This window comes from Anser anser (assembly GCF_964211835.1).
Source record: "Anser anser genome assembly, chromosome: 6".
NCBI lineage: Eukaryota > Metazoa > Chordata > Aves > Anseriformes > Anatidae > Anser > Anser anser.
The window spans coordinates 37207128-37226297 of NC_139726.1; the positions used below are offsets into that span (position 1 = coordinate 37207128).

At 43.0% G+C, this 19170-nt stretch overlaps 1 protein-coding gene across 1 annotated transcript in view; it reads right to left on the reverse strand.

The window, feature by feature from the left end:
* TMEFF2 (transmembrane protein with EGF like and two follistatin like domains 2) overlaps nt 1-19170 on the reverse strand; it is a 120803-nt gene that overhangs the window by 21400 nt on the left and 80233 nt on the right. Inside the window, exons 6-7 of the mRNA XM_083842925.1 lie at nt 8570-8718; nt 7644-7703 (exon numbers count right to left, since the gene is read on the reverse strand). Of these exons, the coding sequence (XP_083699051.1) occupies nt 7644-7703; nt 8570-8718 (209 nt within the window). The remainder of the gene's footprint in view (nt 1-7643; nt 7704-8569; nt 8719-19170) is intronic.

Genomic DNA, 19170 nt, shown 5'->3' on the forward strand with positions numbered 1-19170 from the left:
ATATTTTGACATCCAACATTTCATAAAGAATGCCAAAATACCCATGAAACAAAATTCTGAAGAAATTCAGTTCCATGAATATTTCAAAATATTTTTTTACATTTCAGACTAGATCAAACATGAATATTTAAATGTTGATGTTTCCTGAAAATGGATATTCCAGCAGCTCATTACAACTTTAACTCTCAAATCCTTGGGAAGAATTCCTAACAGCAGATTTTCAGAGACGAGGCCCAAAATAGAGCTGCTAGGCATAAAAATATACCACGATACTCCTCAACTCCCATTAACTAATTCAAATTAGTGTTGTGGATGGCAAACAGCTGCTGGGCACCATCTTGAGCAGCATCCTTCAAGGACAGCTCTTGAGCTAATCAGAGCACATGGAGCCCAGAGGAAGGCTGAAACCGAGGGTGAGAGAAATTCCTCCCCAAACGCCGATAAACCTGACACCAGCTGGGTCTGGGCCCACTTGCAGTAAATTTAAATATGGGTCTGTGGAAGCCATTTAGCGGCTGGACCCTTCCTGCACTGTTGGATGGCGTTAACGCTGGTACTCTTCCCATTAGGGGCTGCACCTGGGGCTATCTTAGCTCAGAACCGGCAAAGACACAGAATTGACTTGGTGGCACAACATGATTTAGTCAGATATAGAATAACCTTTTCCTTGATAACCCTAAGTCCTGCCGCAATGACAGCACCCACGTGCTCTGAGGGGCCATGCATTACGGCAGGTATTCCAGATGTTCAAGACAGCTTTCTAGGGGGATTGTAGATCGCGTTGCTGGTTCTTCATTTCCAAAACCCTCTGAAAACAAAGGCTGGGAAGAAACAGATCCTGTGACTGGTTTTAAGTAGAGCATAACTGCATGACTAACAACCATGATGCTGTTTTTCTGAGGGTCCCCTCCTGCATTTGTTTTTTCTGGGTATCCCTTGCCTGAAGTGATCCTATTTAGAAGGAAGGCGTCTGGTTAAGGACAACTCAAGGAATCAGGCCTGTTTCAAGCTGTGTTGAGTTTTAGGGATCACATTTTCATGTGGAAGCAGCAAGGCCTCTTTTCTTTTTCCTGCAGGCTCTACCTCCCTGGGAGTTTATTCACGCCTCTCACCAAAATACAGAACAGAGGACAAAAGATAAGCAGGCTTATATTTGCCCAGGAAGGTGGATTTCTATATTCCAAATACAACAAAATACTGAGAAATGATACATGTTTATGGACTGGGACACAAATGGAAGAACCTGTAGGAATGCCTACGTGAGCCCTGGTCTGCTCATCCCTATACCACATACCATTCTGTTTTTATCCATAACCTTTAACAAAGCAAAATGTTACAGAAGACTGGTTACACAATGGTGTAAGAAAATAACAACACGTAAGGTACACGGTCCTGGGGAAGCAAGAAGTGGGAGACAGTGCGTGAGCAAAATTCACGAATCTTGAACAGTTTGGAAGTAGACTGATAGAAGAATATACTTGTATTATGAACTCCACCCCTGCCCCCAAACCTTGATGAAGTTTGACAGCTGAATTCATTTTCAGGACTTAAATATTTCAGGGAAGCTGGTAACAGCAGAATAGCCTAGTCCAACTTTATGGTTTCAGGCTGCCCATGCTAGTCCTGGTGCTGCAAGGCGGTGTTTGCTTTTCCTGTTCATTCCCTGCAGATCAAATTCTTAGCCTGGACATAATGTATTTTCAGGTTACTGTGCTTGTGCCCAAATGAAATAGCTTTTATTATAAAGTTCATTCACAACATTACTGAATTTGTTTATTAGGGGTAAAAGCATAAACTGATTCGCAACTTCTGATTCACATTCATTAGTGACTAAATTAAGGTCTAAGCTTTAAAGGCACAAATGGAAATGCTCTTTTTTCCCAAGCTACGTAAGTCTCCATAAAGAGATGTCTAACAGTTCACCTGAGACCCAATTTAAGTTTTAATGCTAACAATTACAGGTTCCATGAGCATGACACCGGGAAATCATAAGTAATGAAAAGGCACAATTTCTCTCATTATAAAACCACACGCACACACAAAAACAAAAATCCAAAATAATGAGGCACATTTTACCAAGCTTACCATACGCAATTCAAAGTTAAAGGAGACCTCTCAGGATCTAAAGATAAATTTAAGACTGTTCTGTGTAAGAAAAGCACTCCATAGAACTACTGCTAGTCTTGGGATAGCCTAGGCGGCAATTCCCACACCTGCAAAATTACATTAATGCCCCAGTTTTTCCTATTTCAGAAGGAAAACATCTGGTCTACCTGACGACACAGAAAAATGCCAGTGGGACTTTCTGCACTGCACCTTTTGAAAACGAGGAGTTAAATGACAAAAAGAAGCAGCTGCAATTTTTCATTTAAAAAAAGCTTGCAGGACAAGTGAAGGTTCGGGGACCAAGCTGACATTGCTGGCTACTCACACTTTAGTTCAGAAGTAGCTGACAGTGAGATTTATTAACCTACCAGGCAGACTCTATCTTTACATTTTTTATTTTCTTCTGGATATCACCAACGGTGGAGGAGCTGAAAGGCAGCAGAGGGGCTAGAGACCATGGTGCTATCAGAACATGATAATCTCTCTTTTGCCTTTGAAAATCACTCAAAGAGCTCCTGAATAGGAAGAGTTTTCTTATGTGTTTTATTGTGCTACATAAATTAAACTAAGCTACACACAGTCATTATTTTTGAGTCAATGCTATATTGCTTTCTGTAAGCTTGATTTTGGAAGCCTCCAGATCCCAGCCAGAGAACTGAGACGTTTCCTCTGCTTTACTTCTTGGAAAACTTTTCTATCAGGATTGCCTGGATTGAATAGACAAAAATGCCTTCTCCAGCTGACTCTATTAAGAAAGTATTTCTTAAGTTAAGACCAGCTCTGTTCTTACATCATATTGAATTTATAAGCCCCAGGCTTCGGTTGTTTGTAGACATTTACATTTCTGAACAATCGGACATCTTGAAGGCTATCTAGGCACATGGGGCATAATACAGTTGTATCTCCTGGAGGGAAATGCCCTCATTGCTTTCCCCAAGTCACAGGCCAAAAATATCTGAAATGTATGGCCTGAAATTCAGTCTATATGGAGCTCTTTCACTGTTTTGAAGAGCTCATCTGTTGCCTTCTGTGGATTTTCACTGCAAATAAACCTTATGTGTGTTTTAATAAAATCTTGCACTTGTAAATGCAGCTAACAATCCTAGCTTTATGTTTTTAAGAAATGTATAAATTGTATTATTCTTGTATTCACAAGTGTCAGTAATGTGTGTGAATGCGGGTGGCAGCCACACCGAGACAGCATTCCTGCTGCCACACAGCTGTCAAAATAGTAAAATATTTTTTTTTCAATTTTTAAGCAATTCGATGGAAAAGCAGCAACATTTCCTAACTAATCTATTTGTTTAGTGTGACAACCTCTGACTTAGAGCCTGACTAAATTGAAAGCCAAGCAAATCTGCATATGCAAGGATGCAATTTTCCTAGTGCTTTTACAAAGCTGAAGATGAGAAATGGTTTCTCTCTCTCTGTGATGGATGCACGGTGTTCAGCTCTATGTCTCACTTGCTAATTCCATTAAGAAGAAAGGCAAGTCTGGCTCACAAAGGCAGAGCAGAATTGCACGATAGTTTATATGCCATAGCTAAGCTCTGGGGCTTTATTATCCTTCACCAGTTTAATATATGTCTGACAAAAATTAATTTAAAGGGGCAATGTCTAGTGGTTTACACTCAAAACAACCTGGAAACTTGGAAACTTTTACAATCTGGAGAAGGAATCCACTCTGAATTTCTTATTTTATTCCTGGAATTGGAAGAAAAAACCTCACACTTTGTAGAGAAATTTGGTGCTGCTGCTCTGATTCTTGGGCCCCACCCAGGGACTAGTACAGATGATGAAGACGACTGTGGCTGAAGTCAGGGGGGTCGGCATCAAGGCTGTGAAGAAAGGCATGCATCACCCACTGGTGCTTCCTACACATTCTAGATCAGCAGATCACTCTCAAGTTTCTTAGAGAAGCGTGGCTTCTTCCCCCAGTCAAAGAGATTAGAAGTTAATGAAGCAGAACGATGAGGTTTCACCAAGTTTGAGGATAGTTTTCTTTTTTCAAACATAAATGTTATGCTGTATTTATTTTGGAAAAGGCACGGTCCAAGACTCTTCTTTATCCCTGGAGTGAACAATCTGTGGTAGTTCCTGTGGCCTCTGTGCCACAGACTTGGCCCAGCCAAGGGCAGACAGTGTGTTGGCACAGATGGGTTTTGCCCTTTTTGGTGGAGCATTCAGTTTGCTTTCACAACACAGCCATCTGCTAGTGAGCAACCCCAAAATACAGCTCAAAACAGCCATTTGTGGATGTGAATTTTCCACCAAAAGAGACTATCATGACTTAAAATGCCCTTTTTTTCCCTGTTTTCATCATCTTTGCTGCATGGCTGGAGTTTGGCTGCTGAGACTTGATCTAATCAATGTTCATAGAGAGAGTTTTGTCTGGCCTGCAAGATCGTATTATTGAGTAGGTCTATCAAATTTGTCAGTGTCTTCACTGACAATTTTCATGAATATATAACATTGAAATATGGCTCATCCATGCCCACTTATTCTTTTTAGTCGTTAAAATGGCTTGGAAAAAAATCTTTTTAATTTGATAATGAAAAAGGATAAAATCAGTAAGGGGTATAATAGCTAATATCCAGATCTTAAGAAGGGAATATAAGCATTAAATAATAATAATAAAAAGACAAATGAATAAACAAGATGAAAACTCCTTGACTGCTCAGACTATTTAATGCAAAAACGCCACTGAAACAGCCAACTTCTTTATGCAGAGAAAGAAAAACAAACTTATCCAAGAAAACATCCTTCACAGGACTTTCAGACACTACTTTCTAAAACGTACATTACACTTACAATGCTTACAAATATTTTTCCATAGAAGTTGTGAGATCAAGTACTTTTCTACTGGATTTGAAGAAAAACCCTGCCCTTTCATATATTGGCTAAAACTGAATGCCATCTCACAAACTCGATCAACATCAACAAGCTGGTATTTGCTGAAAAGAGTGAAAATCCCCCAAAGTCTGATAAATTCTTCGGGGTGTCAGAAAAATGAGAGGGGCCAGAATTGTCCAAGTAGAGGCACGGACACACAGATGTACAGACACTGTGCTGACACGTGTTACACACACAGGCACGGGGCACGCTGCCTTCTGTGTGTCTCAGGCATTTTCAACTCAAAAGCAAATCATGCCTGCATGAAGAAAGAGCACTTAAAAAACACAAGGCTATGCCAAGTTAATGTAAAGATTTACGTTCCAAAGGAATGAGTGCTCTCAGCTTTGCAGACTGAAAGATTTACGCGTTCATTAACTGGGATCAATGGGCTTCAAAGAAGAACAGGAGGGAGCAAAGACATTGATTCAACAGACAGTGTGAATGGTTCATAATGAAAAAAGTCCACTGGCTGTTGGATTGTCTGCAAAGGAACTGCCTCCCTGGGACCCCAAGATCAGGGTGCGTGGGTTTTGATGTGCTGTTTGGTTACTACCTATCCCGTTTGGTTACTGTCATTTTTACGACGAGCATTTGGCACCACTGCATTAGTGTAACAGACAACATGGACTCATAGACTCATTTAGGTCGGAAAAGACCTTCAAGATCATCAGGTCCAACTGTCAACTTGACTTACTAAGCCACTTCTACAACAATTATTCCCACTTGTTATTCTTATACTAACCATAATCAAACTTTTCTGCACTTAAGGAACGTGAGTAGCCATAGCTCTGCCTTCCCTGCTCAATAACTCAATTTCCTCTTGTGTTCCCTGCTTGACTTCCAACTTCCATGAAGCTTTGCTGCAACCAAATTTCTCCTCAGGACTGCTACCCACCATCTCTCCTTTCGAGTGTGGGCTGAAATATCATCTGTCTGCTAAACTGGAGCTGTTCTCCTCCTGCCCACTTCTGAGCTGAAGGTGCCTTCTGTGCTCCTCTTCCTCCATGACCCATGACTTTGCTTTCTCATCTCATTGCTATTATTTCCTCCTCCTCCCTCGTCTTCAAGCTGCCTTTCCTCCCATTTTGTTACAACTTGGTTGCTTCATGCTTAAACATGCTGTCTCCTCTCTCTGGGTGATGTGGGTCACTGCCAGCTGGGAGCTCAGTTACCGGGCAGGAGCGGAGTAGGACAGGTTGCACAAGATTCAACGAGGGGCTGCAGGCCTTCAGTCTGATTCGGGGACCCTAGTAATCTCCCCAGCTCTCCAGCAAGGAAGAGAAAGGATCTAACACAGCTCTATTTCTTGTCCTTATTTCTGACTCAAAATAAATCATATTGGCCTAGTTTGCCATAACTTCTGCCCACCCCAGGACACAACCTCAGCTCTTCCAGTCTTTTAAGAAAACTGACTGCAGATTTTTCTTTCTGTGCATGACTCTCTTCACCTGTGGAAGGGCTCCTTGGCAGCAGGAAATATCTGGACCATGGCACGTCTTTGATCTTTTGGAAAGTAATCCCAGCATTCACTTTCTGTAGAAATTTCTTCCTTCGCTGCTTTGTCCTGCAGCCACCCTGACACCTCGAGCTCCTCTGGCACATCATTTATTCATAGCTCTATGTTTTAATCATCACGTACCATTTTTAAAGTAGGATCAGAACAATCAGTTTCTAACGGTTGGGTGTCATATCAACACAGGGCCATCGTGCACACAGAGCCCTCACAAGGGGTGACCAGACAAATTCAGTAACACTGAAGCAATCTCATGGTAAGAGATATTAAGACCCGTGAAACATCAGCTGGATTTCACCTAAGCCATGAGCGAGCTGCTCAGGTAAACCCAGCAACTGGCATCTATTCTCTTGAAAGACCTCCTTTTGAAATACAAAAATCTCACAAACCTAAGCTGTGAATACAACACCTGACACATTTTCACCATACCTTCCTAAATGCTTGAATTCTCAGCATGAGCTGTGAACATTTGGGTGAGTGCATGCGCACCCACACCCCCGCACACACTCAGTTTCTAAATCAATCCTCCGAGGCAAAGGGTGTAAAGCAAATACCTCCCAAACCTCACTAGTATTTACATGCTTTTAATTTCAAATACCATATAAGGCTATTTGGCCATTATGTTTTACTGTAGCTTCTAAATATATTAAAACCGTTTATCACTGTAAAAAACATTTCAAGAACCTTGTTAACTTAACAGTAAAACACAGACAGATAATCTTATCTATTATGGAAATGTTTCATCATATCACAGCTGTGCTAGGCTCTGGATTTTCGCTTTCTTAAGCCTGTATAGATCATGAAAAGAATATGCATACTATATGCATAGTAATTCAATAATTTTCATCAATGTCTGTTAATTCTGGCAAACAGTTTTACAACATTTATTATTTCCACTGCTGGAACAGGTGCTTTATGTTCAGAGTATCTGTACATTGATAAAAATGGAAGAAGCCCATTTGTTAAGGAGATAGCTCCTAGCAAAACAAAGTAATAAGAACACAATGTTTTTTAAAGCAAACAAACAAAACCATAGCAGAAGATGAGGACACATCACCTCCGTAAACAGAGGAAAAAAGCGACTTACATGTTCTTGCCAACTGTGATTCTCACGGAATAGGAACCATACCTGCATAATCTGTCCGTGCGTAATGCCCATCTTCAGATTTTGTAGTTGCTGTGGTATTATCTGTGTTAAAAGAAATACGTTGTATTGCTTGGGGAGCCTCCACTTCCTACTGAGTACGCCCCAGTGCCCATGCAAACATAGCATCCCTTCCATGCACAGCACCGCTGCTGGCTGCAGGGCTCCCCTGGGCTTGCCAGGTGAAAACAGCAGGAGCGGGCTTTTTGGAATGAAACACGAAATATCTTCCATTAAGAAAACACATTTTTTCTAACAATATGTGACAACAGATTGCAGCTGGGATAAATCTATCAGTGTAAAGCAGGACTTGTCATTTCTGCTCTACTTGAAGTAATTGGGGAGTTTTAATATGTACCCTGAAATGAACTGTCACGTAGGGCAGTTAACTTTAAAGAAATGGGAATAAATGAGAATGCCTAAAACGTCTAATAGACAGGTATAGTATGGCCTTGTAAGTAGACGTACTGAGGATTTATAGGTCAGAAGCTAAGGGGGAAAAAAGCTATTAACTGTCCGAGCCCCAGTAGACACTTTATTTACAGGAGCTATTTAAAGGCAAATTTTCTTCATTTTTATTTCTGAACAGACTAGAGTTTTTAAAGTCAATTCAAGGGTCACACAGGTGATAAAGCACCCCGGGAGCTGGGCACAGAGAAGCATGGTATTCGTGGCAAACACAGCTAGTCTCGATGTGGTATTAACAAAATTTCCTTCCAGGCACTGCTGGCATCCCATGAGCCCAGCAGATGAGAAACAAGCACCAGCACTGTGTACCATACACATTACAGGAGTCTAATGGAAATGCGAGAAGTGCCAAATAAGAAGCCAGCCCCAGTTCTCTTTTTTTTTTTCCTCTCTGAACGAAAATTGAAAACATTCTTTGAAATGAGTTTTGTTATGAGCGTTACCTTGACATCGACCCAAAGACATGACTTCAATTTTCTCCTGTTTCTGGCATGATGCCTCTTTGATTTGACATGCATTATCATAAGATTTCCCATCGGAAGCACAAAGAGGATTGAAGTTGGTTTGAGAACAGTCAATGTTGCACACACACCTGAAGAGACAGAAGAGAGAAAAAAGAAGAGGCTAATATGAGAAAGTTCTTTCGTGACATCATAAATGCATCTCAGAAAGAAAAGTGTTTGTATTTTCCTGACTGAACAATGCAAATCAACAGAATGAAAGTGGAAAATTCTCTTAAAAGGTCATTTGTATTTCTGGATGGAAATGAATGCAGGGAAAGAGGAGAGACACAGAAAACAAAAGCAAGAAAAAGGACACGTTAAAAAGAGAGTTATAGATGGAAAATTAAATGACAGCATTACCAACTGCAATTTCTTGTAAACCAAAGAACATCCAAGCAGATATATGAGTAATTTACGTTGCTGTACCCTCTTAGATTAAAGAAACCACAAAATTTACCTCACAGAATCACAGAATTAAAGGGGTTGGAAGGGACCTTGAAAGATCATCGGGTCCAACCCCCCTGCCAAAGCAGGTTCCTTAGAGCAGGCTGCCCAGGTAGGCGTCCAGACGGGCCTTGAATATCTCCAGAGAAGGAGACCAAGGGAGACCTCTGCTGAGGTGCTGCCCAAACAGCATGGGTATGTAACACAGAATCAGTGTTATCCATTAATTATATCAATTTAGGATCAGGTAATATGGCAGCTATAGGCATTCTGATCATAGTACAAGGAAGAGATGTTGAAACCACATCTCATCCTACAGGGATGACCCCCCGTGCCAAAACGGAGGGTGGCACCAGCGAGGCATCAGGTGCATCGCCAGGGCCATGACCCAGCTTGTGAGCTCCTGGGCTGCTACAGGATGTGAACCAAAAGCTTGGTGAGGACAGCTGGGGGTCTTGCTTTAAAAGCATGATCTGGATCTCAAGTAACATGCTAACGTGGACACATCCTCACGTTAGCGAGCCTTGCCCATTGCTCAGAAGTTGGAGAAGCCTAATTACTTCCACCACCTTCCAACGCAGCCTTTTTTCTTTAGGTTTCTCCTGTTCCATTATCATTAGTGATGTCAGACACCCTTGGGCATCATCGGTGGAGGAAAGCCATGCTAATCTTCCATCCTCCGCCCCCTGTACCAGGCAGCTCAGTCTCGGTGAGGCTTACATTAACACCGAGGCAATCCTGCTCGGGGACAAAGCCAGAGGTCTAACCTGGCAGCCGCTTCGGCTCTTCTGAGCATGTAATTGTGCACACGCTGCTATCCAAACTCTTGCTGGCTCCTTCTGACATTTAAGGTAGAGCAATGCCAGTGCCGCTCCATCTCCAGCCCGCTGGTCGCACTCAGTCTCACAGTGCCTGCTCCGCGGCTGTGCCTTTTCAAAGTTAAGTAATGGAAATGCCAGCCTGCCAGCCTCACTGCTTGACTTCAGAAAGTGTTTAAAAGTCAGTTCCCCTTCCATTCACATCACGCATTCGGACACCTTCAGCCACGGGAGGTGCAGCAACAGAAAAACTCTGGGGGCAAGGACTCGGAAAGAGGAATCACAGGGAATCAGATGGCGTGGGTCAGATTTCTTCCATCACCCCCCCTTAGTCTCTGACTTCTGCAAATGTGCCCAGTGAAATGAAAATCTGGGGAACCACAGCTCGTATGCATTTAGGCTTACTTTACATTAGGTAGATCACTAAATACAGAAAACTTCAGCTCAAAGAGAGGAAAAAGGTGAAAATCCAAGGCTATAAATTAAATTAAACAATTTCATAACTAGTAGAAGATGGGAGTCTGGCTCCCTGTGTAGCAATTTCACCACACTGATGAATATACAGAATATAGGAAAGCATCCAGTCCCTTTCCTAAGAACCTCCTTATCAGCGGAATAAGGATGTTCTGCTCCCCCACAGTATTAACAGCCGTCATTTCTTCCTGCAGTCATTTCCAGCTTCCCACCTTAGTCAAACTCACTTCATTAGGAACAGTTTACTGCTCGAGTAATCAGAATTTTTTTCCACGTTGCTCTACCATTTGCATTTCAGATGGGACACAATCAGCCATATGCTCTTTTTTTTGGTAATAAACCAGCTAAGAAACAGCTTCAATACTCAACACCTAGCTACAAAAAATGAGTGTGGGTTAATATATATTATGTCTCAAGTCAAGAGAAAATTAAGTCAATGAGAAAATTAAAACAAAAGGATACTCTTTAGGGGAAATCTAAGCAACTTGGGATGCAATTTAAAAAACACCCAGGGGATGTACGAAGCTAATCTTAGAGTAAGGCACTTAAGAGACGTATTTTTAAAGGTGTTTAGATGCTTAAAGATGCATGCAAACATTTTGTGTGGGATTTCTGAAATCTCAGAGACCTCTCTCTCGCTGACTTCAAAGACCATTTTAGAGCTTATTAGGCATTTGTTCGCATCTTTTGATACCTTACAAAAAAAAAAAAAGTTCCCCAACGACTTTTCTGACCTCTCTCAGTAAAAGTGAGAAGAAAACAAAGATTTTCTAAACCTCAAACCTTAACTGCGAGACCAACCTTTCCTACCAGGCAGGAAGCCTACAGCAGCACAGTATGAGCAGGATGAAGCACGTGCTACTTGTGCAGACGGCAGGATGCTCGTGTTTGAGGGACACCAGAAAGGGACAACTGCTGCATGACACTATATGCTCAAGTCTTACGGGAACCCCTGCATGAAGCCTGCATTTTGGGGTTGACTAGATAGGTGATGAAAAAGCACTGCAATACACTTGTCACCAGGATCTCCTGACTGAGAGGTCTGTTTGTCATCCACCTCTCGCACAGCTCTGAGAGGAGAGCTTCTGGCTTGCAGCTGTGGCTTCTTATGGCTTCTGCACTTGCATACACAAATCCTATTTAAAGACTGCACAATTAAGACAACATTAAATATATGTCAGGAAAAGCTAAAGGTAGGATTTCATCATTAAGATTAATGTACTGGGTTGCTGACTCTGTTTAATTTATAGTGTTCATCTTATCAGGGAAAATGACAGTATATTAAAGCACATTTTTTTCAGACTAGAGGAACAAGCAGGCTGCCATTTCAGCCATGCCCACAAAGTCAAGAAGAGCAAATTACAGGGAAGAAGGTGAAGCATTTACTGCAAACGTGCGCGTCCAGGCACGCACCGCCACAGAGCACACATCGTTCTGGAGCAGGATCCATCGCTTACAGAATAAATACGAAGTGAGTGGCACTTCACATACTCCATTTAATGAAATCCTATCGCTGGAGGCAAAGCTGCCTTCACTTCTTGAAGCATGATGACCATCTCCTGCTGGATGAGGAGAACCAAGCTGTGATGTCCCTGCTTGGGCCCCAGTGTGAGGTGCCAGGCCAGGCGAGACCCCCTTCAGTCCTTCAGATCCTGCACTACATCTCTGATTTTAAGCAATTTGGCCGTCTCACCATTTTATCATCCTGGCTTTGACTTCCGATTATAGTTACATCAATAAATCCATTTGGTTTCCGTATTCCTAAGGGTAGCACTGCAGAAAGCTCGGCAGCACAAAGGCTGGCTGTTTTTTCCTCGGGCTCAAGAAGCTGCGAGAAGGTTAATGAGGTCTCCTAAGGGTCACAGGATGAAACTGTACCCAAGAGCATACACAAAATACATGTGTAAGGTTTACCCATGCTTTCTGCAGGGGAAAAAAAGCAGCTTTAAAAGCATCTGTGTGGAAGGAGTGCTTCTAAGATGTCAGCCGATACCCTGCAGCTCCCCCGAGAAAGGAAAAAATACTGAATGTTGTCCCACAGGCTCAGTGCATCCTGCAAGTAATGGGGCTCACAAGTTCATTGATTAAAATTTGGGCTGTCACTGTAAACAATCATTAAACAAGGCTCAATTTCTTACATTTATTCTTCCAGGTCATTATGATTGACTCTGATGAATTCCGTTTCTTTTATATGCTCTATTCTATGCCATTTCATACGATTAAAATCTTGGAGAAGCTCAACATCCCACAATCCACTTAATTATTTTGCTGATCACAAAAGCATAAAAACAAAACAAACTAAGAAAACCGGCAAACCTGGGCTCCTCCTTGGGGGATTTGGAGCTGACTGCCTTTGTACCTCTTGTGGCACAGCTTTGTGGCATTGCTAGACCCTGCAATGAGGACATCGTGTCAAGGCACAACTGGAAGATCTCTGTAGGGAGCTGCCCATTCCTATCCAGATCTGGACCATGAAAAAGGACCTAGCCAGGCCTCAGTGAGGTCTGCATCCCAGAAGTGATGGCAATGCTGCTTGGCCAGCTGGAACAGCCAATTTGGCTTTCTACTGAACTGGTCTCTGTAAAAATTAATGGGGTCAGTGAACCCGCCCTGGGTGAGTACACAGTGAGCGCCTGGTCTCCCACCTCCCCACTCGCCTGCAAATAGCATATAGTATTGTTCTCTGAGCACAAAGAGAGGCTTTGCCTGCAGAGAGAATGCTGCTGAAGAGAGGATTCACAGCTATGATGGACTGTCCCTGGAGTGAGGAACAGCATTTTAAGGAGGTGTCTCAATAGAAAGAGAGAATAGTTCCTCACCCATAAAGTGCAGGAGAATGCTATAATTATACTTCCTTAGTTCATGAATATAGTATAATCATCAGTGACATAGAGATGATAAAATGAAGCCCACTCCACACTTTATCTCCGCTCCTAAGACAACTATTCAGTCTTTGTTTTCAGCAATGTACAAATGAAAAATAATTAAAAAAAATTACTACACTCTATCTGTATGTAGCATGAGGGAGGTTTCATACGTAGCTTGATAGGAAGCAAGAAGGATAAATGTGACCATGCTTCTAAAAGAGCAGTTTTACTGGGAACAGATGCAGGAATGTTTTTGTCAGAGTGAGATGGCAATGGCAGCTCTTCCCTATTCAACATATTTTAATTAGCCTGCCGTAGTTTGGAAACCTGAGAGCATCGTTGGTACTACCTCTGTTTATTAAAGATTCATATTCAGACTTTGCTGGCCATGGGTCATTTGCTTTTTGGAACCTGAGCAACAGAAAATTGTGTCTGAGATATCTGCAAAAAGTACTTAATGAAATGACTAACGTCTTCAGCCAAGTGTCTAGTTGATTACAGGGTCCAAACAGCAGAACAGCAATAAATCTGCCACAAAGAGAATTGTCAGTCAAGAAAAAAGGCATAAAACCAAACAGACAGGGAAGCAGGAGCTAAAAATGTGAAAATGCAAATCCAGTGTTATTTTTACTAGTCAGAGCTCTGATATTTGAGTGCATATGCTAATTTGGTCAAGTGTGAGATCCAGCCATGTCTCAGTGCACACTATTTTACAGGGAAAGCGATGTTCCATTCTGCAGTCATTTTAAACATGTCATATATTTTCTCCAGGCAAAAATAAAAAAGCAAGGAAAAAAACAACATTTTGCAGCATAAAAAAGCCCAAAGCCTTCCCTTTGCCATAAAACAGTGTATAAATAAAAACACGCTTGTTGTACATTTATGATATTTCCGCCAGTAAGATTTCTTACCCTCCTCTGTTCTGACTTTAAAGCAGTGATCAGAAACTCAAATTTCTGGTCGGATATCAGTAGTTTCCTCTCCAAGCCCCTGCCCCTCCAAATTGGACATTAAATGGCCATTTAAAGCTAACCTGGCAGTGTACGCCTGTACTGAGAGCTCCGCAATCACTCCCAAATGTTTTCTCCATCATTTGGATTCCTGCAAGGTTTTTCTTTTTGGTAGACAGGGCACCTTTGTTGACATTACCAGCAGGCTAGTTGAAATGAAGCCAGGCTGAACATTATGCCTCAATACTCCAACAGGCATTGCAGCGTGGTTCAGCTGGGTGTCAGGAGGCAGGCAGGAGTGCTCATTTACCCGGGCAGCTTTGGGCATGTTGAATACATCTCAACACAATCCCACGTGGAGATACTTCCACCAGTTCTGAGCAGGGGCTGGCGAGGTTAACCAGGCTGGGCAGGTCCGTGCTCACACGCCTCAATTGCCTCCGCTGTTCAGACCACCTCTGTGCTGTTGCACCATGCCTTGTTAAAACACACCGCCTGATAGAGCCCTTTACAGGTCACTTCTGCTACCAGCCTCACCACCACATCAGGGCAGCTCAGCAGTTGGATTCCTTTGGGGGGGCCTGTGCGCACCTCCATTTCAGTAGCAGGCCATCAGTGGACCACTGATCTCATACAGACCTAGAGCAGCCATGATTTGGTGTTATTATATACATTTTACAGAGAGGTAAATCATACTCCAATGTCCTCAAAGCCTCAATGTTGAGTCCATATGGACTTCTGGTAGCTTGGTCAAGCTCAAGTGAACTACAGTGGTCTCTGCAGCTTACAGAACACAGCCCAAGAAGATGGCACCAAAGCTGTGCTCCAGGAAGAAGGCAAAACTGAGGCAGGCTGAATATCACGTACACACACATACATCCATATAAAACAGTATGTAAAGCATGTATTCAGAATGCACAGACACAATTTTTACCTCATTCTATGAATTATACCTTAACACCTGCTTGTGCATGCTGGAAGACTGAAATCCTATTACCGCACTCTTAAAAACATCATTGAAAGGCTTAGAGTGTAGAGATGCTGCAAGTCTACTTCAAATCAAACTTTATTTTTGAGGCAGATGCAAAACTTTAGCTGCAGTGCAGAACAATAAACAATACATATTTTATAATGGCAGCACAAAAATAGAATGCGATATTACTTTCCTGGGTCTGCTGGTGCTTCTCTTCTGCTTTAAGATCACAAGAGAAGAAAAAGCGTGGCTTTCTTTGAGTGCCTTCCATTCAATGTTATCTAGTTATTTATTTATTTTTCCTTTTTGTCCTTTGTAGCCTGGCTTCTGCTCTGAGCACGTCTACTTCTCACAGTGGCTTCCCTAGGATATTTTACCTATTTCGACTGTTCAAATGTTTATCTTCACCCCGAGTAAAAGGAGAAAAGCTTGATTCCCTCAGGGTGATGCAATGTTTCTGCATGGCATTTCAATAGCACACTGTTATTCAAACAATTAGAAATCACAGAGACCATGCAAGGAATTATCAGCATCCTGCATAGAGAGTTTTATTATGCAGTGCATAATGAAAATGATTTGAAGGACCCCAAAGCATCATAACAGAAGGAAGCGCTGAATAATCAGGTGTTGTTTTTTTTTTTTGTTGGACTGCAAGAGCCCAAGATGTTGTTTACTGGACATATGTCAAGCTAAAATGCACTAAAGTGGAGAATATATTTATTGCTGTCCTTCCCTGCATACCAAATGCAACAGATTTTGTAAGCCTAGCTGCAGCATGGAGCCAGGAGCCGGGGTAATCGCTGTACAGCTGCCACGCTGCTGCTAGAGAGCAGGGAGTGACTGGCAATGCTTAAAAACGGGAGGCATTTTTCAGAGCACGTTTGCTCTGAAATTGCCACAATGACAGCTCACGGAGGTTGTTTCAAAAGGTTTCGTGAGTGTCGTCTGGGCACCAGCTCCTCCATCATGCTGGACCTGCCTGCCCCGGTGAGGAGCTGGTCCCACACTCTACCGTTTTCCAAGGCTTCAGCCTGGTGGCTGCAGCTCGTGAAACGGCTGCCTTCATCTGCTGTGTGAGATGCTGAAAGCAGATTCCTAATCCTCCTTTCTTTTCTTTTTTTTTTCATAACTTTCTTTACCAAGTTTTCTGTAGGAAACATCACAAACTTCACCTTTGCTTCCCTCTTACAGTTCAAAGCACCAATTATAATATGACCTTCATCTGGCTTCCTGATGTCTCTGGTGCCCTCAACAGCACGTTGAATTGTATACTAACACCTTCAGGGCAAAATAAATGTTTCACTTAATTTTTTTTTAATATCGTTTCCCTTTACAAGGAACTAAGTTGAGCACGATAGTCTTTGCTAGACTGGATGCTTTAAACACAGAGAATTATAAGGTTGATCATTGGGTTTGAAGTGCAATGGAAAAATCCTCACCCCAACTGTGTGACTAGAGAAGAAATTTCTAATTCTGTTCATTGCCAATTCAAGTGTCTACAGGTATCTAATATGTGAAGTTTATTTAAAGCACGAAGAATAAAACAAATGCGTTCTTATGGCTTGCCTTCACTTGGTGTCCTTCACGTCTCTACTGTCTGTGTTAAAACAAAGCTTTGCTGACTCCTTCTCTCCCTCTGTAAACATTTGACGCTGTCCTTCACCAACATTTTATCGCTGTGTGCTCCAACTGCTGATACCGTTGGCTCCGGTTTTGCAGCCGACATTAAGACAGGAGTTGTTCCAATGAGTTGCCGCGTTCCACCCCGGCCTGCGAGGCCCGTCGGGAAGCAGGGGACAGCGGCCTAGCTGCAGGTCCTGGCACGGGCCTGGCCACACAGGAAGGCTCCATCTGCTCACCAAGAAATGTGGCACCAGCTGGGCTGGGACCCATGGCAAATTTCTGGTTTGTGCTTCCACATAACAGCTTTGTTAACGACACTGGAAGTTACTTCTGAAAGCGGGCCTTGATTTACGAGAGACTGAAGGGATGAACACCTGTGTGTCACAAGCCCCATACCACACAGCATGCGAGACATCCACTGCCGGTGGGGAAGGCAACATTATGAGTGACCTTTGTATCACCAGTGAGATGAAAACCACAGTAAACTAATTCCTCCTTGTAAAGGCTTCCTTCACACGTGCAGAATCAGACTAACCCTCACCACAGACTGCTCTGTGTCCTCAAAGACCCGTGCCTCCCGCTTCTGAGGAGACCTGCCTGAGGCAGGACCATCTGAACTGGCTGCTCGGCAAGTAGGCTGACTTCAATTACAAAATAAAATCCAGTCTAGCTATTTAATGAAATTTTAGGAAGGTACTGCAGGCTCTCCTCCGGGCTTTGCACCTCCTGTGCTGATGGAAATAACGCAAGATAACCTCATGTCATCCCGCACAGTGGTGAAATGAGATCTTGGTGCAGCCCACAGGTATGAGACTGGGACCTGTGCAACTTGGAGCAAATCGCTTCACATGTACAAGAAGAAGAGAGCACTGCTAACCCTCTTTTTTTCTAAGAAACCCTCTTTTTCTGTAGCTGAACGCTGCTGTAGAAGTAACCCTCTTCAGGTGTGGGACACAGATCAGTGCCACCCACCTGCACCTCCCAGGGGGACTCGTGTCCCAGGAGCGCCTCAGTGTGGGAGGCCTTCGTTACAAAACCGGCAGACCGAGAGACAGCAATTAAGTCTTTGTGTCTGGGCACATCCCACGCAGGCTTTTAGCTGTGATTTGCTTTCTAGAGAACCGCCTGCATCCTGCAAGCACACGTGGGGAAGGTCCGGCGTCGCGGTGGGCTCCCCGAGGAGCGGGGCAGGAGATGGCTGCTGTGGGGAAGGGACACCTGCCAGCCTGAGGTCAGCCCTGCGCTTTGGCTTGTATTGAGCTTTTGCCAGGCTGATATTTAATGCATGGGATGTATTTTTAATGGCTCGGATGTGTGAACACATCATGGCCTTGATGTTCCTACATGGGCATGTGAAGGAGCCGCCGACCTTCTGCGACGGATGTAGTTTTAATTTAATAGTTAACATAAAGTGGGATGGAAGAGATGAAGTGTTCTATTAAGACATTTGATAATAAATTGGAAAGTGCTTTCCCAGTGCTTTATGTAGTTATTCTCTCTGCTGATCTATTTAGCCGACACTTGTAATTCTGAACTACAAAGTTGTATCCCTGCTTTCGTAAACATACTTACATAAAACCCAATAACAACACAGCCTATTTATTGCTAAAATGCTAGTAGGAAATTGGAAAAGGTATAAATACAATTCATTGCTGGTGATCTCCTGCCCCCTGAAGGCACTGTAAGACTCCAAATCTTGCTCAGTTCACAGCATCATAAAACTGAAGCAATAAATGTCACTCCTTTCTTGATTGCGCATTAGGCCAATCGGCTTTTTATTGAGACTAAATAGGCTGTCATGAAGGCACCTTGCAGTTTAGTACCAGGGCACGGCTTTGGCTAAATGTGGGGCTGGGGAGCAAAGAAAGCTTATTTTTAAGTAACTAAAAAGGTAGCAGTAAACAGGAAATATGAAAAAGCTGCAAAAATGCATTGCTCTTCCAGGTCTGTGCACTTGTTCTTTCATGCAGTAATGCCCTGATGTACACAGGTGATTATGTGTCAATGCACATTAATATTTGATGTGCATTATCATATTATCTCTTATGTGCACTCTCGCAATCAGGTGAGCCCAGGGTCTCCCAGACATGGGGTTGCACAACCGGGTAGCGGCTTTGACCGGGAGCACCTGTGCACAGCTCTGCAAAGTCAAACGGGGCCCTTTTGTGTGCCGCACACAAAGCAGCAAGGCTGGGAATGGTCTGCACGATGCCCTGCATTACAGCGACAGCACAAAACAGACTGCCAAAACCTTTCCTTCAAATGCAAATAAAGGTGTGCACTCAGAAAGCTGCTACGCTTTCCTACCAAGGACTGAAAGACGCAGTCTCAGCTTGTGGGAGAAAAGAGAAGAAAAATCCCCCAGGTTCATTAGCTCTCTTGTTAAACGGGG